Genomic DNA, 24,059 nt, shown 5'->3' with positions numbered 1-24,059 from the left:
CAATTTAGGGGCAAGTTGCTTAGCAGAGTCCATTAGGGCATGGATGTAACGTCCCAAAAGACAGGCGGCATTTGTGGACTTCAATGCCATGATGGCCGAGGAAAACACCTTTTTTGCAGACTGGTCTAGCTTTTTCGACTCCCTATCGCCAGGAACCCGAGGAAAAGCTCCAGAAGATGTTTTAGAACAGGCAGCTTGAACCACCAGACTCTCAGGAGAAGGATGGGATGTTAAAAAGTCTGGGTCCCCTGAAGCTGTCCTGTATCTCCTGGCAACAGACTTAGAAACTGCTCTAGCTGAAAAGGGCTTACACCAAACCTCCATTACAGGCTCAGTGATGGCATCATTGAATGGCAGCAAAGGCTCTACCACAGTAGAAGGTGAATGAAGAACTTCGGTCAAGGTATTTGACTTAAATTCAGCCGTGAGAAGCTGGAGGTCTAAAAGTTCTGCTGCCTTCCTTATCACTGTGTGGTAAGGAACCACATCCTTTGAAGGAGCATCAGATGGAGGTGAAAGCTCCTATTCTGGAGACATATCAAGGCCACTTGCCTTCTTCAGTTCTTCAAAATAGTCATCCGACTCCTGAATACCACCTTCCTCCATTTCCTCCAAACGATACCTCTGCTCTTCCAAAAACCCTCTGAGCTTCTCTCCTAGATCTCATTCTCAGCACCGGCGTTGATGGAGCCGGACACGACTCCGATGGAACCGGAGGCGAACAAGGATCCGGAGGCACAGCCTGCATCAAACGAGGTCGAGCTGACGGCGCCGGAGATGAAGGGAACGGCGTTGACGTCCTCGGCGCCGGGAAATGCCAAGACGGAGCCGCTGGCAGAAATGGCATAAAGGGAGCCTAAGCATAGGCTTGTGGAACCCCCAGATTAAAAGCCATAGGACCCATGGGACCCGAGGTTGCTCCAGAGGGGTACATAGCCCTTTGAAAAACTCCATACATTGCATTTAAATAAATCAATGGATCTTGCCCCGGGCCAGGGAAAGGTGGACAAGCGCCTGGAGAAGGTTCCGGCGCAGGCATTAGCAGACTCGGGCCAATCGGCTCCGACGGTGGAGTCACTGGAGTCGACAACTCATCAAGCACTGGAACTTCTTCCTCCGGAGCCAGAGAATGTGCTGAAGTCAGAGCCGGCGTCTGAGAATGTGCTGGCGAAGCCGATCTTACCTGAGAACCCTCATTCGAGGGAGAAGGTGATACGAAGTCTTTACGATGTCGAGGAGCTGGCGATGTCAACTTCGGAGTGGTGTCTTTATCTGAACGGCGTCTTGATCCATGCCTCTTCTTCTTCTTATGTTTCTTAGATCTAGAAGCATGCGTCGACTTACAGCCCGACCTCGACCTTCTTCTACCTCTTTTCTCCTTCCTCATCTTCGCCGTGAAGTTTAGCCTCTCTTTCCTTTAACGCCTTCGAATTCATTTTTCTACAGCAGGCACATCCCTCGACGTGGTGATCCGACGACAGGCACCAGACACAATCTTCATGTGGATCTGTAATAAGACATGTGTAATCCGCACTCCCTGCAGGGCTTGAACACGGACTTCCTCGACGACATCCTCGAAAAGGAAACAAGAAGACGACCAGAAATACAAGCAGAAACACAAAGTTGCAAGTGAAACCACGGAGAGTCCAGGAAAAACTGCTAGCGTCGACGGCGTGGAAAAAAGGGAACTGATGTAATCACGCCGACGAGGCTCTCTTATGGCTCCAGTGACGTCAGCGGAGTCGCGAGCGGAGCCATGCTTCTGTGACGTCGTCCTCGTCAGCATGGAGAGCTACAAAAAATATCCAAATGCTGCTGACACAGGTGATATTCACAAGGTGAGGAATCCACTGGCAGATGTATGCTTCAGAAGCTCCTCTTATGGCTTAAACAGATGAAGAGTTGAAAATCCTAAACTTTTGAGGTGGTCGATTACCTCTGTGGAACTTTGAGCTGGGAGTAACCATGCCAACGCAGACAGACTCTCCAGATAGTTCTACTTAGAAAATGAAGACTCACCAGCGCAAGATTAGTCTCATCTAAGTGGAGTGGAGAAGTGTGGCTCACTGGTTAGAGGAGGTAGACCCTGAAGCAGAAGTCAGACCCGGGACCAGGGTTCAATTCCCGACGCGGCAGGGTCTTGAGCCCAAATATCCACGGACTCGATAATTCTCGTTTCGGTGCCTACTCGAATCACGGGTTCACACTCTGCAGCTCTGGGCATCAGCTTGCTTAATCTCCACTACGGCCCCCGCGCGGCGGGATGCCTGGCTTTCACCTTGGGGATGCCCAGTACGGGTATCTCACAAGGATTAGGCCAGGACGGGTTCCCAAGGCAAGCGCCGAGATGCCTACGGGTAATCGAGCGCTATATAAGAACGCATAATAATAATAATAATAATAATAATAATCTCCCTTTGTTGGGGGGTGAGGGGATTGTGTGGAAAAGTAGGATCTGCTTTCATGGTTGCTGGTGTTATTCTGTTTTCGGACTAGTCTGAGATCCTGCTAATCAGGACCCCAGTCACTGTGCTTCCTCCCTAAATGTGACAGTGGTAAGTACTTTGGTCTCTTCTGTACTCTTCTGGTCTCTTCTCTACTGGGGTACCCAGGTAAGTCCCTAGTGCACAAATTACTACTTGTGTAACAATATATCTGTAAGAGACATTAGTTAGTGATAGATTCCTTAACTTAGAATATCCCCAGGCATCAGACTGGATCCAGAAAGTTTTTCGTCAGCAGTACCCCTACACATCGGTAGGTGGCGTTGTGCGGCTCCGCGTCCGTCACTGGCGTCGTAAGCGCCGAGATGACGTCGCGGAGAATACTTAGGCACCACCCATGTGCGCTGACGTCAGTTCTGTACACGACTTTCCGCGCCAGGAATGAAGAGCCATGCAAGAAACGGACCACTGGTGCCATGAAACTAGGGCCCTGAAAGGGATGACCTTAACCCTAGAAATCAGTTAGCAGAACGGGGAGGATGGGTGGGGCGGTAAGGAATCTATCACTAACTAATGTCTCTTACAGATATATCGTTACACAAGTAGTAATTTGAGCATCTGAAAGAGACACGTTAGTGATAGATTCCTTACTTTAGAATAGATACCCCAGCAATACCAACCCCGGTGGTGGGTCTGCTTACAAGATTACACCAGAAAGTCGCGCAGAACAGAACGGCCAAAGAAGCCGTTTCTCCGGACTTCACTGTCAAGGCAGTAATGCTTGGTAAACGTGTGCAGCGAGGTCCACGTAGCTGCCTGACAAATATCCTACAAGGGAACGCCGCGTCCCAAGGCAGTAGTGGCTGCTGTTGCCCTGGTAGAATGGGCACGCAGCCCCACAGGAGGCTTTTTCTTAGCAAACGAGTAACAGGCTTTGATGCAGAGAATGACCCACCGAGAGATGGTCTGTTTGTGCACGGCCTGACCTTTTTTGGCACCCACGTAGCCAACAAAGAGATGGTCATCCACCCGGAACTGTTGTGTGCGCTTCAGATAGAACGAGAGCGAACGTTTTGGGTCCAGACAGTGGAGCCTCTCTTCCTCTTTTGAAGAATGTGGAGGCGGAAAGAAGGCGGGCAAAGTGATGGTTTGCCCAATGCGGAAGGGCGTGACAACCTTTGGCAAGAAAGAAGGATGGGTCCTTAAAACCACCTTGTCCGGATGAACAGAAAGGAAAGGAGGTTTGGAAGAAAGAGCCTGGAGCTCACTCTCTCTTCTGGCAGAGGTAATAGTTACTCGGAAAGCCGTCTTGAGAGAAGGAAGACGCAAAGGACAGTTATGAAGGGGGCTCGAAGGGAGCGCACACCAGATATGTCAAGACAAAGTTTAAGTCCCCTTGAGGCATGATGAATGGCACAGGAGGAAATGTGTGCGTAATGCCTTTCAGAAAACGGTTAACAACTGGGGAAATAAATAGAAAAGGCTGACCTGGAAGCCGTAGAAAGGCGGAGATGGCCGAAAGATAACCTTTGATAGTGCCCAGAGCAGAGCCCTGCAGGGCCGAAGGGAGATATGGACTAGGGAAAGAGGGGCAGAAAGGGGATCCACAGACTTTGCTGTGCAACATGCCACAAACTTGTTCCACCTGCAGGCATATACCGTTTTAGTGGAGGGATGCCTGGCTGCCAGAATGACATCACAGACTTCGGGAGGAAGATCGCAAGCTGTCAACTGTCGCCGCTCAATCTTCACGCATGGAAGTGGAGGCTGGACAGGTTCGGGTGGAGGACCTTCCCCTGCTGCTGCAACAGAAGATCCTCCATAAGAGGCAGTTGGATCGGAGGATCAATCGCCATGTTGAGTAGCTCGGGATACCAGTATCTTCGTTCCCAATACGGAGCCACAAGAATGACTGGTCCCGGTCGCACTGAATCTTCTTCAGCACTCTGGGCAGAAGTGGTATAGGCGGAAAGGCGTACAATAGACCGCAACTCCACTGACGACAAAAAGCATCGCCGAGCGAGTGCCGCCTTGGAAATTCCAACGTGTAGAACTGATGACATTGCGCGTTCTCTTCGGTGGCAAATAGATCTAACCAAGGCTCTCCCCACTGCTTAAAGGGACCTTGCGCCACGTCCGAGTTCAGAGGCCATTGGTGATCCATCAAGCACCGGCGCCTTAGTTCGTCTGCCCTGGCGTTCTGAGAACCTGCCAGATGTCGTAGCCATGTCCAGAGGCGCAGAGCCTCCTGACATAGGCTCAAGGACCCCACCCCGCCCTGTTTGTTGCAATACCACCCGGCAGTGGTGGTGTCCGTGAACACCTGCACCACACTTCCCCAGACAGAGGGAAGGAATGCTTTTAGTGCAAGTCGGATTGCCCGAAGCTCCAAAAGGTTGATATGGAGCCGGGAGTCCGCCGGAGACCGAGGCCTCTGATCTCCGTCTCTCCCAAGTGGACTCCCCATCCCAGGAGGGATGCATTTGTCACGACTGCGTGCTCCGGTTGGGGAAGGGAGAGGGATCTGCCATTGACCCAATCGCGATTCGTGAGCCACCACTGCAATTGTCGTGCAGTGCCCTCCGAGATCTGGACATGATCAGACAGGTTGCCCCGATGCTGTGCCTACTGGAACTTCAGGTCCCACTGCAGAGCCCGCATATGCCATCAGGCATGTTGAACTACCAGGATGCAGGAGGCCATCAGGCCCAGGAGCCGGAGTGTCATCCTGACTGAAACCCGGGATAGCGGCTGAAAGATCTGAATCATAGCCTGAACATCCCGGACCCGCTGCTCGGGAGGATAAACCCGAAACCGCGTCAAATCCAGAACCTCTCCGATGAAGGGGAGCTTCTGAGAGGTACTCAGGTGTGACTTTGGCACGATGATGGAGAACCCCAGCAAATGCAGGAGGTCGGCCGTAGTCTGAAGGTGGGTGACAACTGCTTGGGGTGCGCCCGCCTTCAACAACCAGTCGTCGAGGTAGGGGAGGACGGACACCCCTGACCTGTGCAGGTGAGCTGCGACAACCTTTATCACTTTCGTGAACACCCGAGGAGCGCTGGTAAGGCCGAAGGGCAGCAAGACAAACTGAAAATGCTCCTGGCCTACCGTGAACAGCAGGTAATGCCGGTGGGCCGGCAGGACAGGGATGTGAAAATATGTGTCCTGCAAGTCCCAACGCTACCATCCAATCTCCTGGGAAGCCAAGACCCGAGCCAGAGTCAACATCTTGAACTTCTTCTTCCGGAGGAAGCCCTTGACGTTTTTGAGGTCCAAGATGGGGCGCAAGCCCACTTTGTCCTTCTTGGGGACCAGAAAGTAGTGGGAATAACAACCACGTCCTACTTCTGGCCCAGGAACATGCTCAATGGCCCCCTTGGCCAAGAGGGCCATGACTTCCTGTTGGAGAAGCGCAAAGTGATCCCCCGACATGCGGTGGATCCGAGGTGGCATGGCTGGGGGAGTAGACTCGAAGGGAAGAGAGTACCCCTCCAGACGAATTGCAGCACCCACCTGTCGGAAGTGACAGAATGCCAGTGGGGGAGGTGATGTCGAATCCTGCCGCCAAGCTAGGAAGGCTTTGAGGCGGATGCTGAGGGAGCGTAGGCGGACTGACCCACACACTGGCCCCCTGTGCTGCCACAGAGGCCTCCACGCCCACGTTGAGGTTGGTTCTGCGCAGGCTTCTGACTGAACGAGCGGGCAGGGGCGCCCCTTCCATGGCCACGAAAGGAACGAATGGTAGACGTGGCCGGGCGTGTGGGGGAAAGACCCAAAGACTTGGCCGTAGCCCGAGAGTCCTTGAAACGCTCCAGCACACTGTCTGCCTTGTCGCCAAACAGGCGAATACCATCGAAAGGCATGTCTGGACATCCCCCGAAAACCCAGTGGATCGCAGCCAGGCATGGCGACGTAGGGCCACTGATGTGGAGATCGCTCTCCCTAAAGTGTCCAGGCCACACCGAATGGCAAACTCCGCGACATCCTTTCCCTCCGCCACTGCCTGGGAAAGCACAGCCCAAACCTCTTCCGGACACTGGGGCAGGGGTGCGCCACTGTGTCCCAGTGGGAGAGTAGCGGCTCAAAAGGCATGCGGTGTTGACTGACCGCAGCCCCAAGCTGGCAGAGGAAAACAGCCTCTTGCCAAACTGCTCCAGCTTTTTTGATTCCTTATCCGGCGGGGTGGTAAGGAACGCACTCTGAGAAGTGGAGGCATGAATGACCAGGCTCTCCAGAGTGGGATGATTTGTCAGAAAGGCCGGGTCACCCAGTGCCGGGCGATGACGCCTGGCCACATTTTTCTCCACAGGAACCCCAGTGGCTGGCCTAGACCAGGTGCCTATCAAAACATCCGTCAAGGCCTCGTTAAACGGGAGCAGAGGTTCCTTAGAACTTGCCGACGGCTGAAGCACTTCAGTAGTGAGGTTGGCCTTGTGAGTGACAGTAGGCAGATCAAGGTCAAGAGCCTCAGCTGCCCTACGGAGCACCATGGTATACGTGGCGCCCTGCTCCATGATGGCAGGAGGGTACATAAATTCGGGTTCGGAGGAGAGGTCAAGGCTGCCTGCGTCCTCCGAGTCTTCCACGCACTCATTTTCAGATTCGCACTGCTGTGCAAGAGGGTCCTCCGACCCCTCCCAGTCATCCCCCTCCTCCACAGCCCGTGGTACGGGCTGAGCGGCAGGGGAGGCACAGGGGAAAACAAGTGCTCCAACGGCGCTGGGAATGGTGCCGATCCGGCTCCATGTCCCAATTAGGGTTCCAAGCCGGACCAAAATTGCCCGGGAATTCAAGAAAGGGGGGAGGTGGTACAAACGGAACCCATGGTGGTGCCAGGAATGGAGCCGCAGGGAGCGCTGGGGCCAGAGCTGCCAGCGGAGGACCCGGAAGCGCCGGGGCTGGAGCCGCCGGTGGAGGACCTTGCGGTGCCAGGGCTGCCGGCGGAAAGCAAGGGCCCTCAAAAGGGACTGTGGGGCCCAAAGGCGCACCAGCGGGAGTCCTATGCCTGAACAGGCGGTCCATGGCAGCAAGAAACTCTTGCACCTGAGCAGGAGTCGCCGACGGACCCGGATAAGGTGGGTAGGCCGCAGGACTCCCAGGCTCCAACTGAGCCGCAGGGGAAGGACCCCTGGTCCCCCCCGTCCGCGTCCGTAGACCGACGGGGGGACGTCGGAGAGCGAACACGCTTCTTCGACATTTTCTTGTGACGTCTCTTACCCGATTCCGAAGGTGAAGACTTGGACCCTGAGGAGTGATGATCATGGTTCAGCGGTCGGTCCCTCGAGCGAACCCTGGACCTCGAATGGTGCGGAGACGACTGCCTGGCCTCCATCAGCTTTCGGGACCACTCCTGCAAAGCCTTCGGAGCAAAGGCCAGACAGTCGGAACATGACCGAGTGTCATGGTCGCACTCCAGACAGAGACAGACGCCATGGGGGTCGGCCACAGACATCGTACGGCGACAGGCCCTGCAGGATTCAAACTCAGGCATCCCTACGTGGCACCAGGAGTCAAATACTCAAAAGATGTAGACAAAAGACTCAGAAAAGTTAGTCAAAAATTGACTAGGGTACGTGCTCTAACCGGATCTGTGTTTGCTGGCGCGGAAAAAGAAAGAACTGACGTCAGTGCGCATGGGTGGCGCCTAAGAGCCTCTGTGACGCCATCGCGGAGCTTACGACACCAGCGATGGACACAGAGCTGCACGACGCCACCTACCGACTCGCAGGGGTACTCCAGTATTGGTATCTTTCATAGATTCACATGCCTGAATTCAGGCATGTGAATCTATGAAAGACTCCCCAATACTGGATAACTTTCCGCATCCAGTCTGACGCCTGGGGATATTCTAAGGTAAGGAATCTATCACTAATGTGTCTCTTTCAGATATATGGTACTAAGGTACCCAGGGCATAGGTACACCAGGGGTCTCCCATTTGCTGCAGCATGTATTATGCTACCCATGAGAGACAAGTCAAACTGTGATTACAGGCCTGCTATTTCAGCCTGTGTAAGTTGGTGCAGCACCACTTACAACAGATATAAGTTTCCTTATATCTGAGGTAACTGCACTTAAAATCTGTACGTCACCCCTAAGGCAGGCTCTTCAGTCCTGAGTGCAGGGTGCTTGGTTACAAGTGTGAGGGTATCCCCGTATGAGCAAGGCCCCTCTACAAACCCCGGAGTCGATTCTCCAGGCTTTGCAATGGTAGGCCTGTAGTCACAATTTTAGTGGTCTCTCACGGGTGGCATAATACATGCTTCAGCCCATGGGAGACCCCTGGTGTACCGATGTACTGGATACCTTAGAACCATATACTAGGTACTTACATGAGTACACCAGTAGCCAACCTGGAGTGCACCTAAGTACTCGCCATGTCCAATTTAGGGAAGAAGCACAGAGACTGGGGTCCTGGTTAGCAGGACCCCAGTCAGACTAGTCAATAAAACATAATGACACCAGCAAAAAGAGGGGGTGACCATGAAGGCAGATCCTACTTTCCTACACGCCACAATTGGCTTTGCATTCCACTTTCTTAGTTTATGGTTTGGTCTCCCCCTGGATATACCAATGTGGAAAATTCTATCTGTGGTAAGCGGTGCAAGCACCAAATTACACAGGCTGCAATGGGAGCCCTGTTTTTTTTTTGTAAAAACTATTTTTATTGGCAATCAGGTTTGACAAGTGACTAGTACAGTCAGCCAGGTAGCGCTTTGATGAATAACATTTCAGGATGATAACACTTCTCATACATGAAGCCATTTATATAGAACAATCCCCGAAACAGATCCCTCCCCGTGGCCCACCCCCCCTGTCAGTGTGCCTTACGTCCTTCCTCGATGAGCATATAAGCAACAGAAATTTTCCCTCCTGTCAAAAAAAAAAAAAGGAAAGTAGTCTGTTGCAATGGGGGAACCGACTTCTCAGAACCCCTGTCGTGCATGTAGTAATCGTGTGCTTCGTTGGAAGTGGGGGACCAACTAAAGTACCACTCCTATGGTGCCGCCACTCCCTCATCCTCACTCAGTTCGCTCTCAGGCAGCTGGAGTGCTACTACCAAGGTCTCCCACGCTCTAGCCACCTCCAAGGCCTTGTCATTGTCTAGGCGCCTGGCCTGTTGCAATCGCAATGCGCTCTCAGCTCTCGCCCATCGCATCAACGTGGCCCTCCAACGCAAGTAGCTAGGACCCTGGTTGGATTTCCAGTGCATGGTGATCTCTCTTTTGGCTAGAATCAGGCCCAAATCATAAAACTTACTAGTGACGCGAGTCCGGGGGGTGTGAGGGAATCATAACAATAAGCAAGCGCCCATATCTGCTGCTATCTGCCGGTCCGTGACAGCATTCAGGCAGGCCATCACCGCCTCCCAGTAACCAGTCAGTTCACCACAGGACCAAAACATGTGTGCGAAATCCGCTTCAGCCGCCCCACAACGCGGACAGAGCGACGATGCGCCCTCAAAATAGCGCGAGATCTTAACTGGTGAGGTACGCACGGTGTAGCGTAAAGAACTGGACCAATTGGAACCTGGCGTTCCTAGTGCCCTTCCACGCGCGGCGCACCAGCTGCGGCCAGGTCGACTCAGGAATCGGTCGCCCAACATCACATTCCCATTTGGCTCTCAGCCCATCCATGGGCAGCAGGGCTTCAGTCGACAGCCTCCGGTAGAGGCAGGTGACGGCCTTGTAAGTACCAGCCGCCATGACCACATATTGGCAGCAGTCGGACGTCGGTGGCTCGATGAGCCCCCCCCTCCAGTGGCTCCCAATACCGGCCAACAGCGCAGCGTGCAGCAGGTAGTCACCTCTTGGGAGGTCGTAAGTGTCTCGCAGCTCTTGGAACGTGAGCAGCGTACCATCTTTGTAAAGATCACCGAGCACTTGCAAACCGAGCTCCTCCCAGGTTGCCAGGGCTGACCAGTCACCCCCATGCGGGAAGGCCGTGCACATCCCCAATGGAATCTCAGAGGCGAGCGGTACCCGAGCGCCTATGGAAACGAAGCCAAGAGCTACGAAGTGTACGTTCCTCCAGCGTAAGCAGGGTAAGATCCAGCTTCTGGCCCAGGATTATAAAGGAGATGACATGTCGGGGAAACAGTCTGCCCTGCACCCCCTCTGGGCCCCGGTACTCTAAAGCCACCGCCTGGGTTAGTCACTGCAGCTGCGCCGCCAGGTAGTACCACTCAAAATCCGGGACTGCAAGCCCCCCATCTGCCCTGGGGCGCATCAAAGTGGCCAGAGCGACACGCCGCCTACCCGAACCCCAGATGAACCCGGAGGTCAGGGAGCGGAGTCTGCTAAAAACCGACGCAGGGATCCATATTGGGAGAGTGTGGAACAGATATAATAAGCGGGGAAGTGCGACCATTTTCAGTAACGCCACTCGCCCCGCGACCGACAGAGGTAGTGTCCGCCAGAATCCCATGGAGCTTTGCAGATTCCGGATCGCTCTGTCGATGTTACCCTCTAAGAGGGCCAGCGAAGAGTGATAGACATGTGTACCTAGGTAGGGGAGGCAGTGGTACTCCCAACGCAGTTCGCCCTCCGGTTGGGAGTCATCCGTTCTTAGTGCAAGCGGGAAAAGACAAGATTTTCCCCAGTTGACTCGTAGTCCCGAAAGGTGGCCAAAATCTAAGAGCAAGCGTTCGGCCCCACGCAGGGAATCGCCGGTGTCCGCTAAAAACATCAAACAGTCGTCCGCATAGAGGGAGATGTAATGGGTATCACCTCTCAGTGAGAGACCTTCATAAGCTCGGCCCATAAGGGCGTGAGCCGCCAGCGGCTCGATAGCGAGGGCGAATAGTAGAGGGGATAAGGAGCAGCCCTGTCTCGTCCCCCGACCAACCCCGTACGCGGCAGAGATGGTAGCACCTGTCTTGACTCGAGCAGTGGCTGCGGTATAAAGCAAGGCAGTCCACTTCACAAACCGCTCACCCAGTCCAAAGGCCCCCAGTACCCGAAGCAGGTACGGCCATTCAACGCTGTCAAAGGCCTTTTCGATGTCAATCGAAAGGACAGCAGCATCAGGGAGGCCGTCAACATTGCTCCCCATGACCCGAAGCAGCCGGCGTACACAGGTGGCGGTGGTGCGCTGGGGAATAAAGCCCGCCTGATCGGGGTGCACCAAAGTGCGCATGTGGGCAAGAAGCCGCGTCGCGAGAACCTTGCTCAGGATCTTGTAGTCCGTCGTGAGCATGGAGAGCGGGCGGTAGGCCGAGCGGGAGCTGGCATCGCCGCCACGCTTCAGTAAAGGTACCACCAAGGCCTCGCGAGTGGTCGCAGGTAAAGCCCCGGCGTCCCAGGCCTCCCGGTAAACTGTCTGCAACCGCGGGGTCAGCACATCCGCGTAGGATGCATAGAATTCAATCGGTAGACCATCCGCGCCAGGGGTCTTGCGGCGAGCCATGTGCTTAATAGCTACGCGTATCTCCCTTTCGGTGATTTCCCCGCCTAAGCGGTCCGCTTGATCCGGGTCAAGCCGGGGAAGCCGTGCCGCCAATAGGAAGTCGTCAAGCTCCACAGGTGCACTCAGAATCGTGCTCCTATAAAGGTGTGTATAGTATGCCAAGAATTGGGCGTTGATCTCCGATTGAGTGTAAACCAGGTGGCCCTCCGGGGTAGCCAAAGCCACAATCGGGGTGCCGCGAGTCCCAGGATTAGCCAGCCAGGCCAGCAGGGAGCCCACCTTGTCGCGTTCAGCTTGAGCTCTAACAAGAAACTCCTTATAGTCGAAGCAGCGGAGCTTCTCCATCTTTGACGCAGCTTCTTCTCGCGCAGCCGAAACAGCTCTGTGAGCTTCAGGAGTCGTGTGACTACGTCGCTCCTCCGCGCGCAAGCGATCCTCGCTTAGTGCGACGTCCTGCAGGAGGGTCTTACGGACTCCCGCGGTTGCCGAAATATAGACTCCCCGAATTACCGCCTTAAAGGCGTCCCACTCCAGTGCCCTACTCGATGGCGTGCCCTCATTAGCAGCGAAATAGCCTTCCACCCCAGTTCGTACATCAGCCTTAAACGCTGCGTCCTCTAGCGCCAACGGATTTAACCGCCATGTTGGGATAGCCTGGCGTTGCCGCGTCCATTGGACCACTACCAAGCAAGGGTTATGATCGGATATCGTTTTAGCCAGGTATTCGCTGTGGCGGACCAAACACTGAGCGTCCGGGGAGCAGAGAATGCTGTCAAGGCGAACATGGAGCATGTGGGGGGGAGTAAAAGGAGAAATCCCTCTCAGCAGGGTGCTGAGTACGCCATGCATCGACCAGGCCCCAGCTACTCTGCCACTCTCGCCTACTCTTCGCCAGCCTGTGAGCTGCTGATTGTACCAGTGGTGGGTGAGACCTGTCTAACTCCACATCTAACACAGAGTTAAAATCCCCTCCTAGCAGGACCGTATTAGCCAGGACTGTCGCCAGTTTCCCGGATAATCGTGTGAAAAAGGCAGGCTGCTCCACATTCGGGGCGTAAACACTGCAGAGGGTTACGTCCCTCCCATCCAGTCGGCCCTGCACAGCCACAAATCTCCCCTCAGGATCTACCACAGTCACCAAGGGCTGGAAGGGAACCCCTGCTCTCACCCAGACCAAAACTCCCCTTGCAAAGGCCGAGTACACAGTGTAAAACAACTGTCCCCGCCACCTGCGCTGCAGAGCCCGCCCCTCCGTCTGGTCAACATATGTTTCCTGCAGGAAAGCTACTTGGATCCCCCTGCGGACAAGATAGGCATGCACCTTGTGACGTTTCAGCATGGAATTCAATCCCCGCACATTCCAGGTTACGCACTTCAGCTCAGGTAAGGTCCCCATTCACAATCGCAAGTACAGTTCTGAGTAAATAAAAAGCTCCAGGCACACTGACAACACCCCAAAAACCTGAGCCCAATAACCACCCAACAAACCTGTGTCCCCAAACTGTAGAAACCCATCCAAATGCAAAAGACCCAAGAAGAACAGTCTCTGGTAACTACCAGAGTCTCACAATAGGTGTGAGATCGAGGGGGGGTTGGGCACCACTTCCAACAAACCGTGAGCTACACACGCCTCCCGGCCGGCTTCCCCCAATAATTCCTAGGTGTCCCACATCCCCACCTCGTCAGCGGCAGAAGCCATGAAGCGTATGAGGCAGCCGCCCAACAACTCCCTGCAAGCCCGGGATATATGCCTCCTCCCCTAGCACAGATCAGGAACCCACCAGCGTATACAATACCATTTCGGGGAGTGGAACTAGGGTCATTCGTCTAGCAAGCCATCTGCAGTCCCAGGAGTGACATGGGGTGGCGCGGGGCCGCCACCGCCCGAACCCTCCAACGTCCCGTCCTCAGAGCCCCTACGGGAGCCCGACTCCACCGCCGATGTCGATTCCACTATCTTGGAAATGGTAGAGACCGCCCGGAGGGCCTCCCTGCGTTCCAGCTCAGTCTGTGAGATGGAGGGGGTCCGAGCAGTCGGTGGTCGTCTCCTGGTTCTCCTGCTCCGCCTAGGTCTCGGTGCGGCGCTCCGCGGCTCCCCAGAAGTCAGATGAGCATCCGCACCGGCCTTGTACAGTTCCAGCCAGTCCCACACTTCGTCAGGAGAATTGTAGAAGGAGGATTTGCCCTCTACCATGATCCGCAGGCGGGCCGAGAACAAGAGAGTAACGGACCGCGACTGAGTTGGAACCCCAGAAGCCGGCCTCGGGATCGCGACTGAGTTGGAACCCCAGAGGCCGGCGTTCTCTGATGTCAGTCCAAAATTAAGGACACCATTTTTCAATCCAAGCCGGCTTGCAACATTGGCTCTCCTTGATTAAGGGACAGCAGTGAAAATTAATAACCTTCCAATACTATATGAAAATAAGAAAGCATAATAGGGAGATGGTGTGAATAGCAAGACACACCGGTTGTCCCGCGCCGTGGGCTTGAGGACTTCTACAAATTTATTTGTTGCAGAAAATTAGAGTGTGTGGTCCTGATGAGCACTCGATACTAAGAGGAGTTCGAAACGCGTAGACCTTGTGTTTTCCCATGCCATAAGAACATCAATTAACAAATGAGCTTGGTGTCAAATATATAAATAGATGTGAATTATAATCTATGGCATTATACATGAAACAGTGAACTTTAAATAATTGTAAATAAGAATGGTGTAATGTCGAGTGTATATGAGAGTGTTTGACTGTGATTCACAAGTGAGTGTAGGTATGAGTGTTGGAAGGGAGTGCTTTCATGTACAGAATTTTTTACATATATTGTATGTCATGTTTTTCTAAATTGAAAAATTTGCTTAAAAATGATCAAAAAATCTAAATGAAGTAAAAAGGAAATTAAAGTAAAGATTTATTCAAGATACTTAGATACCCTCACTTTATGTTTTATTCAACTGTGATATGTCAAATTTATGGTGAATTGGTTTTGGCAGCATTGGCGTTTTTCTATTTTGTATTATATAAGGCTGTGGCTTGGCCTTGCTGCTTGGGAGCCCATACCCAGTGGTGTTTATTTGACCTGATAAATTGAGGCCGGGGATGAAGCAGGGCGCATAGGCCGCAGAAGATGGCCGGCGCCGTCTGCAAGATCTCGGGCGCGTCGCGTCTCCGCACCGCCGTCTGGATGGCCCCACCGCTCTGGGCCGAACTTCAATGTTCGAGGTTGGGGATGTGGTCAATCCCAGTTCATTAGGGCCAGCAGGAGAAAGTAAAGCAGGATAATCGGGGAAGGTAGGCACGGAGCCCGGAGCTCACGCGTCCATTTTCGTCGGCGGCCAAGCCACGCCCCTTCCTGCAATGGGAGCCCTGTAGTCACAGTTTGAGTAGACTCCCATGGGTGGCACAATACATGCTGCAGTCCTTGGGAGACCCCTGGTGTATCTATGTTCTGAGTACCTGAGTACCTTAGTACCATATACTAGGGACTTAAAAGGGTACACCAGTAGACAACTGTGGATGAACAAAACTACTTACCATGGTCAATTTAGGGAGGAAGCACAGTGACTGCGGTCCTAATTGGCAGGATCCCAGTCAGACAGATCAAAAACACACTGACGCTAAGCAAAAAGTGGGGCTAATCATGAAAGTATATTACACATTCTTACAGTGCTCCAGACCACATCAATCGACAGACGACAGCCGAGACGAAGATTAATCCACTTGTACTCTTTCTTCGTGTGCCTCTTCCACGAGAACCAAAAGGACCTTGAGTGGGAGGAAGACGATTTGGGGCTCCGGGAGCGGTCCAGCGACCTCCAATTCTTCTAACAGGACCTCTGTAGAGGCTCGCTGGCCGGTGTCGACTGACGGGCCTGCAAGGAGCTTCACAGGTCACTCCCACATGGCCTTCGGAGCCATGGCCTGACAGTCCGAGCACGACTCTGTAGCAGGACTAAAACCCCAATCAAGAACAATGAAGGGGAACCAGTCCGGGACAAACAAGGACGACAAACCCCAGAACAGTCCCCACGCAGAATGTGACTTCCCCAATAAGGAACAAGGGCAGAGGCCCGGCCAAAAGACCCCAACCCAGAGGGCAGCAGAGAAGCATAGGGGCCAGAACCCCTAGCACTGAAAGGGGAAAGAGGGAAGGGGGTGCGGGGTGGTTTGAAGGTAGCCCCAACCTGGAGCAACCAGAGAGTAAGGGCACAGAAGCACCTTTGACCTATCCTCCAAAGACCAAAGGGAGGAATCGGAACAAATAGCAGGACAACATTCTGTCAAAAAAGAGCGAAAGAATGCTCTCACAGAAGACATAGCCACCCACAGGGAGGAGAGTGCAGAAGAACAAGCCAAGGGTCATCGCAGAACGGGGAGGAAGGGCGGGTCGTGAAAGAATCTGCGGCAGGAATCGTCTCTACCAGATACACCGTTACCGAAGGTAAGTAACTCATACATCTGATAGAGAGGACCCCACCAGCCTGGACATAATAGAGAGTCCCACAGGGTACGAGGGCAACGGACAGGGAAAAGAACCCTGCCCCCCAGGCTAGGGGAACCCCTGCATCCAGAAGACCCCCAACCCCAGAGGGGATGCGGGAAGACAAAAAGAGAGGCAGTCCGCCATCAAGCAGCAGGAGAAACGAGGGCAAGGCTAAAGGACGCCAAAGCGCCCCACACCCATTCAAGGTATCAAGAATCTCCACCAGGAGCCCCAAAGCCCAAGCAATGATGAGGAGAACCTAGGAAGAGCAACCTAGAGACTCCAAGGAAAAGAGGTAGAGTGAAGGCAAGCCCCCCCCCCCCCCCCCCCAACCTGGAACACCCAGTGAAGAGTGCAGCGGAGTCTATCACAGCCGGAAGGAAATGGACAAGACAGAACGGTGCCTTTGGCAATAAGGCAGGCGGAGCAAACTGGTAGCCTGAGGTCGTCCAGGGCATAACGCCCAACACCCAGCAGGGACAGACAGCAACCGAGGAGGCACAAGAAACTCCAGAACCACCGCAACCCCAGGGAGGAGAGGGAGAACTGAAGACATGGCCCACTGGAAGAGGGTCGAAAACACCTCAGCCTCAAGCAGCGGACAAGGCAAGGACGACTGTCCCGCTAAAGTGCCAGAAGGCACAGTGATGCTAAATAACTGCAGGTCGGCACCACAGGCACAGCCCACTGCAGACAAAAGCACGGAACGGTGAACCCAGAATAAGCCAGATGCCAGCCGAAGACAGAGGCCAGGAAGGCCAAGAAGGCCCCGGATACACCCCAAGGGAGAAGTCCGCACACACAGCCCAAACAAAAAAAGAAGCGGAACCAGGCAGAGGTATGACGCAAGGCCGCAGACAGCAGGCCAGACCAGGCTAGCAACGCAGCGACCCCAGAGAAGGACAGCCCAGAGCACAGCTTGAGCCATTCCAAAACCCTCAGCAAGAGGAACGCACCTGCGACATACCGTGACGCCATGGAGAGCAGAGGCCCGAAGGCGACCACACCTCCCCAGCACATGACAAAGCGATATAATAGCTACCAGAACCCCACATAGGGCATGTTACGTCCCAGGACATGGGAACCCTCTTAGGAAAAACATTCAGCAGCAGAGGAAAACAGAAAAGACCTGCAGAGAACCCGCAGACAGCTTGCCAATCAGCCAATAAGAACAGAAGGCCTAATCTCAGGGCCAACACGGCTCAGCAAAAGCCAAAAATCACAATCCAAAAATGGGGGCCGGACCAGCAGCCACCAGCACCACAGTCCTAACCAAAGGACTTCAATGCACAGTAATCAGACAGAACACACACAGGGGCGACCCGCCCCAACAGAAGAAAGCCTCCCAAAATCCAGATCAACTCACAGGTCACTGAGGGGGGAGGAGAAGTAGGAGGAGGAAGAGGCCAAAGCCCCGCCAAGAACCTCTGAATGGCCGAGTCCGCAGGGGCGTGGAACAAAAAAGCGCCATCGAAAGGAAGGTCCACCAGCCGTTCTCGAACATTCTCTGGGAACACACTGTCCTGAAGCCAGGCAGGTCAACGAAGTGCGACCGAAGAAGCCATGGCACGACCAAGCACCTCTGAGATGTCCAGAGCGGAGCGAAGAATAAACGCCGCCAGCTACCGGCCATCCAACACATGGTGCCGCAGATCAACACAGGCACCCTCCTGAGAAGCGGCAGACATAAGGGACTCCGCCAAGTCCCACAAGGAAGAAGTGTCCCTAGCCAAAACACACAGAGTGTTAACCCCTTGCGTGCTTCAGTCGGCCAACGGCCGTCACGCGCACTCCCTTCGCAGTGCTGCGCACGTCCATTGGCCGACGCGGCCCCGCCCACTCCGCTAAACCGCTGCGGAATTGCCGCAGCCCTCAGAGCCGCACTGGTGGAGGCGAACATATTGCTCCCCAGGAGCCAAGCCAGTGGGGCCTCCCAGGACGGGGGAGACAACAGCGGTGGCAGAGAGAGGAAGGCATTCTGCAAAAGAGGGCCCCTGGTAGAAAGGTGGAGGGAAAAAGACACAGGATTACGCGGCGCCGGAGCAGAAGGTGTTGGGGCACCGGGTCCCCCTTGGCAGGGCGGCCCTAAGCCCCCAGAAGAGAAGAATGGAGCAAACCCTCGAAGGGAAGCAGCAGTTCCCTACCACCAGAACCCTGATGGAGGACCGCCAGAAGATGATACGCGGGGAAATGGGCAGCTGGATCACCGATACGCCAGATTCCCACAGCCGTGGAAACAGCACGAGCAAAGGCAGCACAGGCCCGCGGTGGAGAAAGCAGATCCTCAGTAGGTGACGGCTGCAAGCTAAGGCGGCTGTCCCCCAAGCCAACCGGAGGAAGGAAGGGCCAGGTCCGGAAAGGAGGAAGAGGGGCCGAGTAGTGGGGGACCTGCGGAGCATCCGACGAAGACCGCGGTGACGGCGAGGAGCCATCCTTAGACAACGTCGGGGAAAAAGCTACAACGCGGCGGTCCGTCTCCGAGTAGGATGAAACCAGCAAGCGCCGAACCTCAGGAGAAGAGGAGGCGTCCGAAGAAGAGTCAACGACCCAGACGACGGCCTGGCGCTGTAGAGTCCACAATCTGAGGCAGGACGCCGGAACGACCTCCACCACAGCGCACGGCGCAGGAGACCGGGGCTGGACCGGGGCTGGGCCGGCAAAGGAATGGCGCCGGAAAGGCATCAAGCCGACCTCCGACGAGGTAGCCACCTGCGTGGAGGGGTGTGAGACCCGGGGAGGGACGAGGGGTCCCCCACCAGCCTCAGCCCGTGACGTGAAGGGCCCTTCGCCGGGCCCTGTGGCACCGCCAGGGCCAGCATCCACCGCCACCTAAGCGGCGTCACCTCGGACGAGGCCACCGCCTGTCCCGAGGGCGACTCGGGATGCGACCCAAGCCCTGTTGACCTCCCGCGACACCACAGGGACTCCCGCAGGAGTTTGCGGCGAAGCAGATGCGCTGTGGTCTGAAGAAAGGCCGTACCCCAATGGCACCACATCCTCCAAACCTGGATCCTGGATCCAAGCCAGTCGGCGCCGGAGCCGTTGGAGCCACCTGCGACGCTGCGGAGGGACCCGCACACGGCAAGGGATCCACAGACGTCCCAGGAAGGGAAGAAGGAGGAGGAGGAGAAGCCAGCAAGGCCTGCAAGGCAGCCACATATGTCTCCATCTGGGCTCTAGACACCCCCACACCGGGAAACGGCGGACAACACGTGGGGCAGCACCTGCCGCGGAGGGTCCGTGCCCCAAACAGGTCTGGAACCAGCCCTCGGGAACAAACTGCGACACTTACTGACAGGTGAGTGACGTTCTTGCGGCCTAGCAGAAGGCGATGTCGAAGACGGAGGCAGCAATTCCTGAAAACCTCCGCAGGGGCCGGACGTGGTGACGCCGCCGACCTGGACATGTGGGCTTAAAGACTTCGCCGGGACTTCGGTTTCATTTGCTGGCACGCCTCACAATCAGTGGAGTCGTAGTGTTCTCCCAACCACCACATGCAGATGGGGTGAGGATCCGTCGCCGACATCCGGCACGCACAAGACAAGCACGTCTTAAAGCCCGAAGGCATTTGCACACTGTTCCCAAACACACGCAACAAGCAAAAGGCCCGAAACAGGCAGGAGCACGATCCGGATCAGTGTTGCACATGCAAAAGGAAAAAACTGACGTAGGCGCAACGGGGTGGGACTTATGTGATCTCGCGAGGGATTATGCAGTTATAAGTATCCATCAGAAAAACCTGATGGTATCTTGTGATAATGCAGAACCTGCAAGTGAAAGAATCTTAGCAGGTGGTGTTGAAGAGGGAGAAGGTGACAGATTATGTTGCCTACCCTTCTGTGAAGCTGTACTCCTGAAAGAGCGAGTAGGTTGCTGCTGCTCTTGTTGCAGCAACTCCTTCCAACCAAACTGGTGACCATAATTCCAATACTGGCATTGGAACCTCTTCGATGTCAAGGAAATTCATATAGATGTACTTAGATTAATACTTATCAGGAATGCATCTGCCTTTACTTCAGTCGCTGTTCTTCAAATGGCATAACCAAAAAAAGATTAGATCTCTCTTCTGAAGTTGGAAGAATGTTTACGCAGCACAACTGTAGGCCCAGAGGCACTAACTTTACAGTGAACTGTGTTAAAACTAGATTGCATTGACTGCTTGGACACATCTATTTCCATCCTTGCTACGTATTTCCTCATATTGTATGGTAGGCTAACAGCAGCAACTGCTGTCATCTCCCAAAGTGTATGATTATACCTGGAAGGGAAGCAATCAGCATTGTAAAGTTACACTGCCTGAGAAAAAGACCTACCGTTTCATAGTGTCTAATCAATTGGACTCCCTATTAGCATGTAATAAAGGAATCATCCGAGATTTTAGGTCATAAGTTTAAGCATGTACCACTAAATGCTCTGATGTAGGATGAGAAGCCAAATAAAGATGAGAATAAGTAAATAAGAAAAACATGGAGTCAGTCTATACTTAGAGGCAATACTCTAGAAACTGCCACATTTGACTGATGCTTATCTAGGATACTAGAAATTTGATCTATCAGTGGGCAAAACACCTATTGAAGGTTGCTCACCAGCCACAATACATGAATAATGAACACTTTAGTTCAACAATATGCATCTGAATCGTTGAATAATAATCGGATTTAATTTTTAAGTAACCTCTGAAAATTGAACCTGTTCAGCCAAATAGGCTCTGCTTGAACAGGAAAGTTCTGGGGATGTTTTGGGTCTGCTAACATTCTGCGAGTGTGGCAAGTGTATTGTGTCTGAAAATAAGAATGGAAGCAAATTTTCTGTTTCACCATCGCCATCACAGTCTCTCTCTGGAGAGGAATGTGATTTCTAAATTGGATCCAAATCCAAGCCAAACACATCATGCATCCTCAGAACAGACCCCTTTCTTAGGTAAGTTAGAATAAAAAGACTCAGTTAGATAAGTTTGAATAGGATTCAAACTTTGACTTGGCAACCAACAAATTAGACCCATATTTAGAAACTATAGTTGATGCCAAACCCAAACCTGCAACCAACATCAATGTCCTCTTGAACTGCAACCTCTATCCTAAACATCACAAATGACTTTGGCTCTTAAGTATAGACAGAACTATAGCTGAAGTAGGGAACAAAACCTAAGTCAAGCTGTGGTATCACAACAGTCTCCAATTCTGTAAGCAGCACTGTAATGGTCAGAGCAGGTGAATCAGAGGGGGCACTGTCAAAAATATCCACTGAAGGCCAAGACCTGTTCTACAGTAGAGGGTTGCATTAGGAAAAGTATGTTATGATATAGGCTCCAGCACAGGCATACGTTCACAGGAAGATGTCTTTTTCTCTGAACTCTTCCACTTATTGTCCCTTAAAGACGACATATGGTGTGCCAACTTCTGTTTCTCATGCTTTTTGGATGGAGAAAGGCTCCTGTGTCACACGAGGGTTCAAGTCCTGCCTCTCGAATAGGAACTTAACATGCTCTTCACAGAAGACACCATAAACTTGGTCTTCATTTTCCTAACTGCCTTTGAATGCATAAGAGCACACAAAGAACAAAAACTGGTGTTGAGACTAGCCTAGACATCACAAGCAGATGCGGATCCCTACACAACAATAGTCAGTGGTACTTGGAGCAGCTCTGACATTTTGAGAGAAATGCCCCAAAAACCAGCAAAACCACTCAAATGTTGAAAGACAAATAAGAGCAAACGTCAGAGGCTCTGAATCGTACACATTAGGCGTGGAAAAAAAGCAACTACGTAGTGAATGGTGAGGAGCCATTTATATGTAGGATATGGAACTTCAGGGGCAGCCCCACTACTTTGTCTAGGACATAATGAAGAGTCACCTGGCATTGGTGATATATGTAGTTTCAAGATCCAATCTGGCACCAAGAAGGGTTCATCAAGGAAGCTGCTGCTGAAGCGAGTATCTATTAGGAATAAGATAACTTCCACATGAAACTGTCTGGTATCATTAATAAACTTATCCACACCAGCTATTGGATTCCTCAAGTCCATAGCAACCTTTACATTTGAATTATTTGTTGAGAACATTTTTCAGCTCACAGGAACAACAAGGAAATACTATACCATTCACAACACTGTAAATCACAATTTTGATTTATTCCAACTGACCAATTTGAAGACATCTAGAAGGACAAAACATTTGAGACAGTTATTGATTCCAAACTCTATGGCCAATGCTTTCTCAATTTACAGGCCGAACCACTGGAAGCTGTGTTTTGGAAATCCATAGAGATTGACATTTTAAGATTCTGGTGCACTTTAACACAACAATATAAAAATGAACAAAACTGATAATTTTATTATGACAGAATATCAACAGGTTATTAAAATAATGGTATCTTGTTTAAAGTGGTTATTTGATCTATAAAAAAAGTTAATTCCCTATTTGAAGGTCTTTTCATGTACTCAATCAGGATATCTGATACAATCAACAGAAATAAAAATTACTTGCAATGATTTTCAATTTTTGCGAAACAATTTTCTCTTACTTGTTCCAATGTGACTTTGAGTTACGATACAAGGATGGAAACATAATGGGTAAAATTTTTGCTGCATTGTCACTGATTAGACTCATAATATATTCATTGTTCCAATAGTACAATGCTCTCTCCGCCACCTTAAGAAAGAAAAAGGAAATATCAAAACCTATTCTGAAAATCACTGACATTGCCAAATAATCAAATGTTTTAGAGAACAGAGATACATAGGACAAACAGGTTTTTGCTATTGCAGTTCCTATGCTCTTACAGCAGGATTACCAGATTCAATTCCAATTAACCAAGTAAATTCTATATGAAAAGGCACATTTATATTCATAACCTACAGCATTAATTTTTGTCTAGCTATCAAATGACAGAATTATCTACATTAAGATGCCTTAAGTTGAAATTTCGGGAAATGTACTTAGTTTAGAAGTTACACTGCAAATCCTATTACTTCAAAACATTAAAACAGCAGTCTTAGTCTAAGCAAAATGCACAAGTTACTACTTGTGTGAAGATATATCTGTGAGAGACATAAGTTAGTGATCGATTCCTTACCTTAGAATATCCCCAGGCGTCAGACTGGATCCGAAAACTTTTGCGTAGCAATACCCTTGCACGTCGGTAGGCGTCGTCTGCGGCTCCGCGTCTGTCATCGGGATGACGTCGCCGGAGTACTTAGACGCCGCCCTCGCACGCTGACGTCAGTTCTTATACATAGCTTTTCCGCGCCAGAAACGCAGAGCCATGATAAAAACCAACACTGGTGCCATGAAACTAGGGCCCTGAAAGGGGATTACCTTAACCCTAGAAATCAGTTCGCAGAACGGGGAGGATGGGTGGGGCGGTAAGGAATCTATCACTAACTAATGTCTCTTACAGATATATCGTTACACAAGTAGTAAATTGTGGATCTGAAAGAGACACGTTAGTGATAGATTCCTTACCTTAGAATAGATACCCCAGCAATACCAACCCCGATGGTGGATCTGCAAACTAATAATCACACCAGAAAGTCCTGGAGGACGGAACGGCCAAAGAAGCCATCCCTCCGGACTTGGCTGTCCAGGCAGTAGTGTCTTATGAACGCGTGCAGCGAGGCCCACGTAGCTGCCTGACATATGTCTTGCAAGGGGACTCCCCAGCCCAGGGCAGTAGTAGCCGCCGTGGCCCGAGTGGAATGGGACCTCAGCCCAACAGGAGGTTCCTTCTT

At 52.4% G+C, this 24,059-nt stretch overlaps 1 protein-coding gene across 2 annotated transcripts in view; it reads right to left on the bottom strand.

The window, feature by feature from the left end:
- The window catches only part of PPP2R5C (protein phosphatase 2 regulatory subunit B'gamma), a 1,473,822-nt gene that overhangs the window by 355,031 nt on the left and 1,094,732 nt on the right, over positions 1-24,059 (bottom strand). For both annotated transcript variants that reach the window (XM_078660190.1, XM_078660191.1), the window contains one exon: positions 22,853-22,980. In XM_078660190.1, the coding sequence (XP_078516316.1) occupies positions 22,853-22,980 (128 nt within the window). The remainder of the gene's footprint in view (positions 1-22,852; positions 22,981-24,059) is intronic.

Source organism: Lissotriton helveticus, chromosome 9, assembly GCF_964261635.1.
Source record: "Lissotriton helveticus chromosome 9, aLisHel1.1, whole genome shotgun sequence".
Classification (NCBI taxonomy): domain Eukaryota; kingdom Metazoa; phylum Chordata; class Amphibia; order Caudata; family Salamandridae; genus Lissotriton; species Lissotriton helveticus.
This window is presented reverse-complemented; position numbering and strand designations above follow the sequence as displayed.